The sequence below is a fragment of the Pseudophryne corroboree genome, chromosome 6 (genome assembly GCF_028390025.1).
Source record: "Pseudophryne corroboree isolate aPseCor3 chromosome 6, aPseCor3.hap2, whole genome shotgun sequence".
Taxonomy (NCBI): Eukaryota; Metazoa; Chordata; class Amphibia; order Anura; family Myobatrachidae; genus Pseudophryne; species Pseudophryne corroboree.
Window position 1 is genome coordinate 423,967,644 of NC_086449.1, and position 12,981 is coordinate 423,980,624.

Here is a 12,981-nt window from a genome sequence, read left to right on the forward strand (position 1 = left end):
GCAGTACAATTCAGCTTGCACATTCTGTGGCAGGCCTGCCACAGCCAAAATCTGTAAAAGCCCATTCCACACGGAAAGTGGGCTCATCTTGGGCGGCTGCCCGAGGGGTCTCGGCTTTACAACTTTGCCGAGCAGCTACTTGGTCAGGGGCAAACACGTTTGCTAAATTCTACAAATTTGATACCCTGGCTGAGGAGGACCTGGAGTTCTCTCATTCGGTGCTGCAGAGTCATCCGCACTCTCCCGCCCGTTTGGGAGCTTTGGTATAATCCCCATGGTCCTTACGGAGTCCCCAGCATCCACTAGGACGTTAGAGAAAATAAGAATTTACTTACCGATAATTCTATTTCTCATAGTCCGTAGTGGATGCTGGGCGCCCATCCCAAGTGCGGATTGTCTGCATTACTTGTACATAGTTATTGTTACAAAAATCGGGTTATTGTTGTTGTGAGCCATCTTTTCAGAGGCTCCTTCTGTTATCATGCTGTTAACTGGGTTCAGATCACAAGTTGTACGGTGTGATTGGTGTGGCTGGTAATGAGTCTTACCCGGGATTCAAAATCCTTCCTTATTGTGTACGCTCGTCCGGGCACAGTATCCTAACTGAGCCTTGGAGGAGGGTCATAGGGGGAGGAGCCAGTGCACTCCAGCTAGTCCTAAAGCTTTTACTTTGTGCCCAGTCTCCTGCGGAGCCGCTATTCCCCATGGTCCTTTCGGAGTCCCCAGCATCCACTACGGACTATGAGAAATAGAATTATCGGTAAGTAAATTCTTATTTTTTTTACCTATATGCCGTATGTCCCTGTAGGCATTCACGTGTGTGACAAAAATAAGGCCATATGAACAAAAAAAAAGCTATAAAATTGATGGTATGACGGGGCTTACAGGGTCCTGTAGTAAAAACACTAGAGGAGCTGAGAAAAGCCTTCCAGCTAACCGCACAGGGCTGGATTCTGCTGATAGGAGAAACCAGCTGCATGCTGACTAGCCATGCTCTCCCTGCTAGAGTGCCACCTGCACTAGCTGGTAAAGCCTAGTGCGCGGCCTCCTTGTTGTTTCCTACTATTAGCCTAGGCTGACAGTGCTACTGCTGATTTCATTTTCATTTTGGCAGGGTGGGGGGCACTTCCATTTTCTCTCGTATTATTTGGTTATTAAGCAAAATCACCCAAAACACGCTGGAATGACAGAAATGTTTTTAATGTGATGCATTGTCCAGGATCTTGGCATCTCCGCGTCCACATGACCAGCTAATACATATGACAATATAGAGGCCAAAACCACCTCAAGATCTCTGCAATTTGCTGTGACTTTTAAGTCACGACAGACTTCAGACTATTTACATTGTGGCCTCAGTGTACATTGCTGCTCTAGCGCTATAATCCTGTATCTAGGCTGAGAGCATCTATGTACTGGTATATTATAGCTGTAACTCTGGAGGCCTGTTCCCTGGGTGAGAGTGTGTTACTGTTATGTTATCCTTCTAATAGTGGTTCTAAGGTTGTTTTTATTCTGTTGTATTGTCTCTTATAATAGAATCTTGTGTCTGCATGCAGCTCAAGTCTTTATGCTGGAATATTGCACATGTAATAGTCTTATTGGTTGGTTTACTCTCTTCCCATCGTACAGTTTAAGAGTATTAACGCTACCTAGTATTCCCATTGACTTCACTTGTCCATAAGTACTGTCTCTACAAGCTGTAGTAGCTGATCTTTCTTATAAGTGTTTCTCCATACAAAGTGCACCGAATCTGTAAAATAAATGAAAAAGCCATCTAGCAAGTTCCAATTTCTTAGTGCACTAGTCCTCAGGACCCCACACAGTCCATGTTTTCCAGGTCACCGGTGGATCTTTCCAGTATGGCAGTTGGTGATACACAGTGCACCTGCCGGGTGACATGGAAAACGTGACCTATGAGGGGTACTGATGTCAGAGCTTAAAGGTGTGTACACACGGTAAGATCTTTTCTTCCGATTCTGACTATATAGTCAGAATCGGAAGAATAGATAGTGCAGATCGCAAGGTGACAGTCGCCTTGCGATCCCGAACCGATGCCGATGCGCGGCCCCGCGCGGTCGGCATCGGCCGAAAAAATAGGCTATGCAGGCAAGTCAATCCTGACTATCTCTATAGAAGAGATAGTCAGGATTGGCACTTAGCCAAAATCGCACAGAACCAGGATCGCAAGCACACTCATTATGTGCTTGCGATACTGGCTAAGTGCCGACCCGGCCCCCCGTCGCACAGTGAGAATCGGATAAGTCCGAATCTCACCGTGTGTACACACCTTAAGAATCACTGTTGTCCCAGTGTAAACCCATCCTACAGGTGGTCAGTTCATTCCATGATTTTGTCATCCTTATTCTTTTTGTGTACAATACTCATCAAACCATAGTATTCCCCTTATGTTATGATAGTACACAAATCAGGAAGGATGACTAATTTCACTTCCTTAGAAATCCATTTTGGCAGCATGTAAATGCCTTGGCTGTATTTTTAACAGCTTTAATATATTTGCTAAGATATGTATCATTTTATGTAGTTTACTTGTATACAGAAAGCCATGTCTGCCTATGTTATGAAAATAGCATGTATAGAAGCACAACACCAGTCAGTGTAAACGAATATATGGTTGTGCCCTACTCCGACACATTTCCTCCCACACTTAATTAGACTTGCCTTCTGCCTTTAAACATGTCCATAAAACTCTTCTATTTATTGGAACGGAACACCCGTCCTCAGCCCCTGCACTCTTCAACTCTGCGCTCCTCCCTTTCTGTATATCAACCCATGTCCCATTTAGAATGTAAGCTCTTGCGGATTGGAGCCCTGTCTCCTCCCGTGGTCACTATGTAATTATATGATTTATGTGTTGTAATTATGTATATAGAGGCTTGAAAAAGTTTTAACCCCTAATAAGTCAACAAATTGGTTTCAATTACAAATGACACACATTGTTTCAGACAATATTTTTATTGCAAACCAATATGTTCTTAAAGTAACATTTCAACTCTAATTTCACTACTGCAAAATTTTTATTCTAAATACATAAAAACTGAAAAATGCTTCTTGTGTACGTATACAATCCCTGAAGACTTGTATGTGATAGAACTTCCTAATTGTTGCAAAAACCACTTTACTCCTGTTGTGGTAAGTTTTTATCAGATTTGCACACTGTTTGGGTATTATTTTTGTCCATTCTTCTCGAAGATTTGCTCCAGGTTGTATAGATTGGTACCATGACGCTTGTGGACTGCAGTTTTGTTATATAGATACAAATTCTCAATTCGATTAAGATCTGGACTTTGACTTATCCATTGTAGGGAATTTGCCTTTTTGTAGTTGAACCACACCAGTGTTGCTTTGGCTTTGTGCTTGGGGTGGCACTCGTTATACCGGCTGTCAGAATCCCGGCGCTCAGCATACCGGCACCGTACTCCCGACCGCCGGTATACTGACAACTTTTTCCCCTCTTGGGGTATCTACGACACCCCTGGAGGGTAAGCGCCACCGTGCCCGCAGTGTGGTGAGCACAGCGAGCCCGCAAGGGCTCTTTTGCGCTCACCCCGCTGCCGGCATTCCGGCGCCGGTATGCTGGGTGCCGGGATCCCGACAGCCGGCAATCCGTAGTACACCCTTGTGCTTAGTATCCTTGTCCAGTTTATAGATTAACATTTTGTTCAAGATTTAAGGGGGTATCCAATTACCCGCGACAGTGCCATGGGCACCAAAAATGGGGAAGGGGAGTTTGCACTTTTTTTTTTATTTTTTATCACCCCTATCCAATTAGCCTGCACGCACGGAACCGACCCCCCCCCCCCCCCCCCTTGGGGTTTTTGTGTGCAAAAATACGTAAAAGCAGCAAACCTATGTATTTTCGCTGCACTTATCGCTAATGAAACGGGCGCTTATCACCGATTATGCTTTGTGTGCCAGATAAGTGCCAGCAACTAATTGGATAGCCCCTGGGGAATCCATTATCTGTGGTAAATTACCATTGTTTTCAAGCAGACTAAAACAGTTTGTCTTGCACTAGCTCCTTGCATTTTGCACCATCCATTGGTCCTTCAATTTTTGAAAGCAGATTCTCTGTCCACATTGAAAAAAAAAAAATACTTCACAGCATAACACAACACGCTTCACTTTTGGGATGGTGTTTGCTGAAGAATGGGCATTATTAAGTTTGCGCCACACGTAGCATTTTAAATTGTGGTCTGAAAGCTACATTTTTGTCTCTTCTGACCCAGCCAAAATCTAGTCATCCATTGATCTGTTTTTTTTTCCAGTTATGGCTTCGTTCTGGTCACCCTCCCGTACAGGGGTGTGGATCATTAGATCGACAATATCTAGGTCGACAATGTTTAGGTCGACCACTACAGGTCGACAGTCACTAGGTCGACAGGGTTGGAAGGTCAACAGGGTTTCTAGGTCGACAGGTCAAAAGGTCGACATGAGGTTTTTTTTTCGTTTTTTTTCTTCGTAGAGTGACCGGGAACCCCAATTAGTGCACCGTGTCCCCTTGCATGGCTCGTTTCACTCGCCATGCTTCGGGCAAGGTGCCTCGCTCCGCTACCACTTCGCTCAGCACAGATTACCGTTCCAATCGTAGTCTACGTGGATCGTTAAGTATGAAAAAATTCCAAAAAAAAAGGAAAACTCACGTCGACCTTTTGACTTGTAGACCTAGCACATGTTGACCTAGAAAATAAAGGTATTTTATCTCTCTCCAAGGCTTAAAATGTCTCCCCCTGAGCCACTTCTTAGTGATGGTTGCCTCTCGGTGGATTCCCTCACAAGTCTCCTGGTAGCTCACTGGGTCTTTTATTGGTATGCAGTCAGAATGTCGACAGCATAAGATCAACATGACAGAATGTCGACATTCACAATGCCGATACTGACGTAATATAAACATTGTCAGAATGTCCACAGCATTTTAGGGGTAGATTAGGTTTAGCATAACATATTCATTTAAAATCCCATTGTCGACACTAACTGACATTCACAATGTTAACATTATATCAGTGTTCACATTCAGAAAATGTCAACATGCAGTCGACAAAAGATTACTTTTTTAATGGTTCCCAAGCATAGGCTAATTGAAAGCCAATTGCTAAAACACTATCTTCCATTTGTGCAAATTTTACAGCACAGGGGTTGAATACTTATGTAGGCAGCAATTTTTAGTTTTCATTTTATTTTTTTTAAATCTGCATATGATATTAAAAATGTACTTTGAAGATCATACTAGTGCACAATAAAAATACTGCCAAGAATAATTTGGATGTGTAATACAGATTGTCCTCTTGGGCATCTTTCTACTTTCGGAATGTTACTGTATTTTCATCCCCTGTGTATAGTGCTACAGAACCTTTGTGGCACCACACAAATAAAAGACAAATTTTCAGCAGTCTTGGCAACTTTATGTTTAGCTGGAGATACAGTGGTTGTTTTAAAATATTGTCTGTTTATTAATGACTGCACTAAGTTATTTTAGTGTTGAGTGCCTTTGCTGTGAAATATTTTCAGTTTACATTAGATTAAAATTTGGAACCAGAAGTTTACATTGGCTAAAGTTATTTTCCAATTGTATCTGAGTACAAGTTGCCATGTAGATGTAATTTAGTGCAGGTCACCTTTTTCCAAAAAATTTATTTATTATGGCTTACTATAACTCACTCCATATCAGTGCCTGTCCCTTTTGAAGCTTTCAGTCTGAGGGGGGAATTCAATCTCACATGGCCGAATCCGCATGACACCCCGCCGCACTCTACTGCAGCAGGGAGCTTGCTCAAAAGTGTCCTTTACCCCATAGGATAGTGAGTTCTTTTGAACCAATGGGGTGCGAATCGGCAAGACAAAGGGTGTGAGTCAGGCTGACCTGCCCAGCGTTTAAACGCTGCAGCAATGGCACTTTGCAACCTTTGCCCACAATTGAATTCCCCCCTAAATTCACTAACACACAATAGTAAATATTTAAAGGGTATTTTTGTTTTGCTTCTTATAGGTGATACGAAACTCAATACAGAGCATGGGAATATTACAGTAGGTATGCATTGTACCTGATCATTCCATTATATTTGTTTTTTCTGTTAAACATTTTCCAGCATGTATGTGTTATAGTAACAGTACTACATGGTACTTTCTGTTGTACAGTTACACAAACTAATTACTGGCAGTAGATGAATAGTATAGTGACTCCCTATATTGTGGCTGTCATTACTGTCCTTCCTTATAACAGTTGGAGATGGTTCCAGTTATTCTGGATATGTGCATTTACAACTTAACAAAATCATCACGTACTGTGAGTGCTTTGGTTAATGCTCATATGGGAGTACCATTCGTATTCCAAAACCCTTAGAGCCACAAGGAACACGTCAGAAAGACTACGCTATATTCACTGCTTTACTTCCCTATAGGGGTACATATATTGCTTCTTCATAGCAATGGGTACAGTTTATTTAGGTAAAAATGTGCATCTGCCTGTAGTAATATAATGACAACATGGTAACAGTGGTCAGTTATCTCTAGAACAAACTTTACATTTTAGTGTGTTTTCATGTAAATTAGTGTTTACTGTGTTAGATTTTAGCAAGAATTGGAGAGTCCACAAAGTGTAGAACAGGTGTACAACCTTTTTGTCATTTCTGAGGTTCACATTGTGAGGTGGTATTTGTTTGAAAGGGTTGCAGTAATAGGAAATGGAAACCTCTGTAACTGTACAATATGTCACTTAATTTTTAAGAAAAATCCTCATGGAGACAGAAGTTTGTGAAATGATGCACTACTCCAGGGGGCATGGCTATCCCACGTAGTCACATATAGATGGCAAGCCATGCTCCTCACTTGTAACATATTTGACTTCTGTAGCATCATATTCCTCCCCTTCTCCCAGTTACTCTGTAGTGAAGCATGCTTCCTACCACCTTTTGTAGGAACAGATTTAGCCTCATCACACCGTGTATCACATCCCCTCTGTAGCAACACATTCTCCCCTCTTAATCGCTTAAAGGGCTGAAAATAATCTTAATGTGCCTAAACATGTAGAGGAAGTAGAACTTACTGCATGAAAGAGGAACATTGAGCACTTGCATTATGTGTTCATGTCAAGGTTTCATTCTGCCAAGATTAATTCAGTAACAATTAAGAAGAAATTGTACCCCACACATTTCTATAAACTTTATTAAAACCCCTCTGCTGAGGTGTCCTCTGGAGACTATTAACAAGGGCCAAGCCTGGCTACACACTGAGCACAAGTATCCCAGATATGTAGGTGGTGGCTAAACTGCACAAGACCAACACCTTTCTTCCTGTATAAAATGCCTGTTAGTGCAGTTGGAAAATGAACAGGCAGGCATACACCAATAACGCTCCTATTCCAACCAATTTATTCCTGCCCCGTAGTAATACATTGTATATTGCCTGAACTACTATCTTGATAGTTTTGAGTTACACGCTACCCTATTCAGCCAGATGCCCGATACTCCAGCTTCTGCTACCAAAGGAGTGGAGAGTCGTTTCCAATTACACATTATGTGGAACATATCTTTGATGGGATTCAGTATGTATGTCCGAAAGACAGGGTGTCGGCAGTCAAAATAGTATGAAATCCCAACAGGGGTGAATTTACTGTGCTAACCTCTGTCCCCTACCACCAAACCCTAACCCTCCCCCCTTAGTACCTAACCCTAACCTTCCCTGGTGGTGCTAAGCCTAACCCCTCCTGCCCTGCAGCCTAACCCTAACATTCCCCCCTTAGTGCCGAAACCTAACCCCCTCCCACCCGGTTTTCCACAGCCTAACCCTAATCTCCCACCCCCACAACCTATATCTAACTGCCTCTGTGTTGGCTAAACCTAAACACCCCACCCTCGACATTAATCCAAGCATGACGGCTATACTTACAACAGTTGGTATCCCACTTGTCGGACTTCCGATGTCCGTATACTCACACTGTCAGGATTTTGTCAGGTGTCAGGATTCCAAAGTCTCTATTTCGACAGCCGGGATTCAGACAACCGTGATCTTAACTGCATCCCCTTTGATTTATAGGGAGCAGAAAATACTGTATTTGTTAATGGAAGCATAACTTTAGTGTTAAAAAAGTTGCCATTTATTGTGTCATGTATTTTTATTTAATTAGATTCTTGGCCATATTAATGACTTTGTCTGAGCTGCTTAATTATGTTTATTTTGTTAGAATTTAAAATATGAGGTGTGGCTATTAACTAACGTGACTGTACTTGTGAAAAATAAGCCATACTGCGTGCGTTAAAAGGAAGTGGGGGAACATTGACCTTGGACTATCCCAAAACGGTTTAGCAAATTTCACCCCTCTAGCACAAATAGTTTTTCTGTCACACAAAGTTCTAAAAAGTTGTGTTTTTTCCCTTGCGTCGTAAAAATGCTTAGTTTAATAGTAGAGCAACGTGTTAACTTAAAACTTTTAGTTAAATTCTTTTCGTGTGCTAACCAAGGCTTACAAGGCAAATTGTATGTCACCTGCATGTGTGTTTGATTGGCACAAAAGATTTAGCGACGGTCGTGAGGATGTGAAATATGATGAATAGCTGCCAGCAGGCGCTCGCGAGTTACGGAACCCGCAATAAGATTTGAATTCGGCCTTTAGGATTAATAAGATTCAAAACCTTCCTGTAAGCATTAACATTTCCTTAGTCAGTTGCTAATTCATAAATAAATTAATATAAAAATATAAATCTCAGTTGAGAGACTCATTCATCACACTGTGATAATTAGGTGTGGTCATCTCCATCATGCATGCAGGTATACTATGTTATAAAATGGCATGTCTGGTGCATTCACATGTTTTGCTTCTCCCATGCCACTCGGTGGGAAGAAGAGCACTGCATGGACCAGTAAAGTGTTAGTATTTGTGATTGTTTTTTTTTTTCAGACTCCACAGATGGTTGTTTAATGGCTGCTACTAATCAAGGAACAATAGATGTGTATGTCAGTCAGGCTGGCAAGGTACATCTGAAATCTGACAAAGGTGAGCATATCATTGTAATATTTTAAATACATTTTTAAATTTTAAAGAGAACATCCCTCACTAGTTGTGACCTCTTCAAAAGTAGTAGATCCCTCTCCTGGACTACCCCACCACTAAAATAGTACATCAGCCTTATGGTCCCAACAGCGGTGTGTCCCCTGTGCTCCTAAAACCCTTGGTTCATATTTACTGAGCACATTTGCTGATAGTTGCCATAATAAAAGCTTTGAGGAAGGAGTCTCTTCTTTGTCTTGCATTATTCTAAAGTAGTGCAGAAGCTGAAGTAACAAGCTTGTGCAGCAAGTGGCATCCACAGCAGGGTTAAGGAGAAACTGGCATGCTATCCTGTATCACCCGGCAACCTACTAATCATAGTATAAAACGTATCGCACATAATTGAACTTTTCACCCAGCTAAGTAACTGCAAGGTTATCTCACCAACTGAATGATCCTGAAGTGTTCTTCATACACCTAACCAGCTATTTTGTCAGACCAGCCAACCTCTCTACAACTGACCAACTGAGCAAAGTAGGCTAAAACCATGCACCGGGATATAGTACGGTATTCCACTTGTGCACTGAACTGGGAATGCTAGTGTGTAAGTGAGGTGAACCAACCTATGGACATCAAATAAATAACAATGAGCTGCGCTCAGCTTCTTGCGTGTAATTGTAGTATGAAATAGTAAATTTTAAGGCAAGTGGACCTTCGTGCAGATTGTTAGAATAATGTGGATACATTTACGAAACCCCTATGAATGGCCAATGGATCGTAGGTATTTATAGTAAGTAAATATAGTCAATAAATGTTAAAATGAAACCATATATGTGTGGCGCCTTAACAGGTGAGTGGCACACTACAATAATAGATCATTGGAACGTAGAGAATTGTAAATAGAATTGCAGCTACCTATATTGTTATATAAGACAAACCATAAATCATTTTTTTTAAACTGTCATATATGCCATCATACCCCTTCTCAGCAAAACTTTTGCACACATGTTCCTGTCCCCACCAGCATGTCAAGCACAACTCAGTGCAGCTTGTCATACATGCAGTGCAAGGAGGGCATCCGTATTGCCCCCGCAGCATATCACACATGCCCCACCCTCCTGCACACCAGCTTGTCATACATGAGCTACCCATCTTCATCATGCAGCCCACTTGCTGCCACTGTCAGTCTAATAGCTGATTTAGCCAATTTGTCTGAATGACTGTTTTCGGAGTTTGGGAGTAGTTGGACAGTTATTGTTTGCTCCCATTCATTCCTGATTATAGTTTCAACTATCAATATTTGGGTAATGTTTGGTCAGCTTTAAAGGTGTGTACACATGGTGATATTCAGGCTAAACCCCGAGTCTCATTATGCGATAGGGACTATGTCGGTATCGCAAACATAGATGACTGTGCTTGCGATACTGGCTATGTACGATTTTGGCTAAGTGTCAATTTTGACCATCTTTTCTATGAGATAGTCAAAATTGACTTTGCTGCACAGTCTGTCTAGGCTTGCGATACTGACCTCGCGGGACCGCTAGGTGACTTTCACCTTGTGATCTGCACTAACTTTCCTTATGATTTTGACTATATAGTCAGAATCGTAAGAAAAAATCTTACCGTGTGTACACACCTAAAGTCTTGCCATTTTACATTGCATAAATAAATGCAGTAACAAATTAGAATACTAAATGGTGCTTTTTACGATTATGACCATTTCCATATTTTAATTTAGTTGCTGCTTATTTTTTTAGCTGTTAATATATTTTCATTGTCATTTGTAGGAAGTATTACATTAAAAATACCAACAAACCTACAGGCCTACTTACAGCTATCGGGAGCTCAGATTAATGTTAGCCCTGAAGTGCCATTACAGGATATCGAAAACACCTGCAGAGAGGATCAGACAATATTGAAAGGTAAGTTTGTCCACTTAGGTAGTGTCCAGTATAGAATATGTGTGCCTGCTCTGGCATTACATTCAATAGGTACCAACTTTATTTGTACACTGTTATACTGCTGTTAAACGTGTAATTATGAGACAGATTAAAGAAATAACAATTTCTGGAACCAATTGAATGCATAATAAATAGCTTAAGACATAGGCAGTTTCTTAGGTCATGTAGACATTGTGCAGTTATTAGCCACCACAGCAAAGATCATCCTGTTTGCTCATTTTTATTTTGCTTGATAGTGAATCAGAGGATAGTTTAGTCTACTTAAGCACATTTGTTCTTATGTGTCATTTGCAGCCACTATGAATCTGGTTAATGAAACGCAAAGCTGGATTGAGGCAGAGTCTAGAAGAGGCACGGTGTACCTGAAACTCCAGGACTGGCTGCAGTCACTGAAACTTCATACCACCTGAGCTTTCTACAGAACACTGGACTTAACTGAATTTTCTGAGTGGATCAGTCAATTAGACATTTGTTTTGCCACTACAGTTACAAATTGAGCCAAGTTTAAAACACCTAAAACATTTTAAAAGTATTGAGGGATTTTCCTCTCACAGTGTATGTTCAGCAGGAAAGTACAGCATTAATCAGACCTTAACCTTTTATAATGGTTTCTTTGAGAGTATGAAAATTATACAGGTAAGATGTCCCTGTGTGCTGGCCACAAAATGTGTGTATGTGAGTGATGGACAATTCTGGGTATGAGCCATTGCCCTTGTTTTTATATATTAACTGATTGGCAGATGTACGTTTATAAAAACATTGCCTGAAATCACAGGAAATTAATTTTCAAGTAATAATGTAGATTTAATAAGACCTTTTCTAATGCACCGTGCCTTGTACATCTACATGGATATGTATGGTCTTCCATATTGCTTGCTCTTTCAATGTAGAAACGAAGGATGGCCTACTTTTCACCGTAATAATAGGAAAGCCTACAATAAATAGTGATCTGAGGATAAAAGTACTATAGTAGAGCAAGATCTTCAACATTTATATTTTAAATAATTCTAAAAAAAAGGTCATCATCATACAAAGAATTAACGGAAAAACCCACCTAAAACATGTAAACATGTATATTGGGTGTCTGTCTACAATATGGGGTTTCCCCTGTACAGGAGAACAAGAGAAAACTGTGGATATTGTGCCTTCTGTGGTGTTTCTAGCGGTCTGTAGTATACTGTGCGCTGTTGGATTATGTGTTGCCGATAGCTCCCTGGGGTGTAGAATAGGCTAGTGGTCACATGGTTAGCATCATTTGTTGATGAGAGTGTATGTCTCAAGGGTGACCATTTCCTTTTTGTTTCTTAATATAAAAATGTGTTTCCTGCACAATAATGGTTGGCCTTCCTGATCTAAGCAGCTTCTTCCAGCTGATTCGTATATAAAGAAAGTGACACTGTAGTTGACACTGCACTTTACAATAAAAATGTATCAAATGTTTTGTAATACTTGATTATTTTTTATTTTTTTTAAAAGAACAAAACAAATTGATCACTCCAGTGGCGCACCCAGGGGGGGTGTCCGAGCACCCAGAAACCCCCCTCCACCAAAAAAAAAAAAAAAAATCTTTTTTTTTTTAATGCTGCATGAGTATTGTTAATGGCTGTCTAGCGTCCTCTGCAGCCTGCTCTCTTCCTGGTGGCACTTGTAAGTGCTTCATAAAAGTTTAATTTATTTTAATTATAGTACATATATATCCATGTGCAATTTGTGCATACATATATACACATGTATATACATACATATAAACACACACACACACACACATATGATATATATACATGCGTATATAAACGTGTACTGTATGTATATATATATATATTATTATTATTATTATCCTTTATATGGCGCCACAAGGGTTCCGCAGCGCCCAATTACAGAGTACATAAATAATCAAACAGGAAAACAGCAACTTTCAGTTGATGACAGTATAGGACAAGTACAGGGTAAATAAACATAGTTACATCAGCAGATGACACTGGAATAAGTATCAGGTGGCAGAAGACTGCTGGATGTGGT

The 12,981-nt window shown here is 40.7% G+C and overlaps 1 protein-coding gene across 2 annotated transcripts in view; it reads left to right on the plus strand.

The window, feature by feature from the left end:
• FAM185A (family with sequence similarity 185 member A) overlaps positions 1-12,410 on the plus strand; it is a 190,561-nt gene extending 178,151 nt beyond the window's left edge. Inside the window, exons 5-8 of one of the 2 annotated variants that reach the window (XM_063926994.1) lie at positions 6,005-6,046; positions 8,912-9,007; positions 10,789-10,923; positions 11,257-12,410. In XM_063926994.1, coding sequence (XP_063783064.1) covers positions 6,005-6,046; positions 8,912-9,007; positions 10,789-10,923; positions 11,257-11,372 — 389 coding nt within the window. In that variant the 3' untranslated portion in view covers positions 11,373-12,410. The remainder of the gene's footprint in view (positions 1-6,004; positions 6,047-8,911; positions 9,008-10,788; positions 10,924-11,256) is intronic. The other variant, XM_063926995.1, reaches the window with a different exon arrangement.
• The last annotated feature ends 571 nt before the right edge of the window (positions 12,411-12,981 follow it).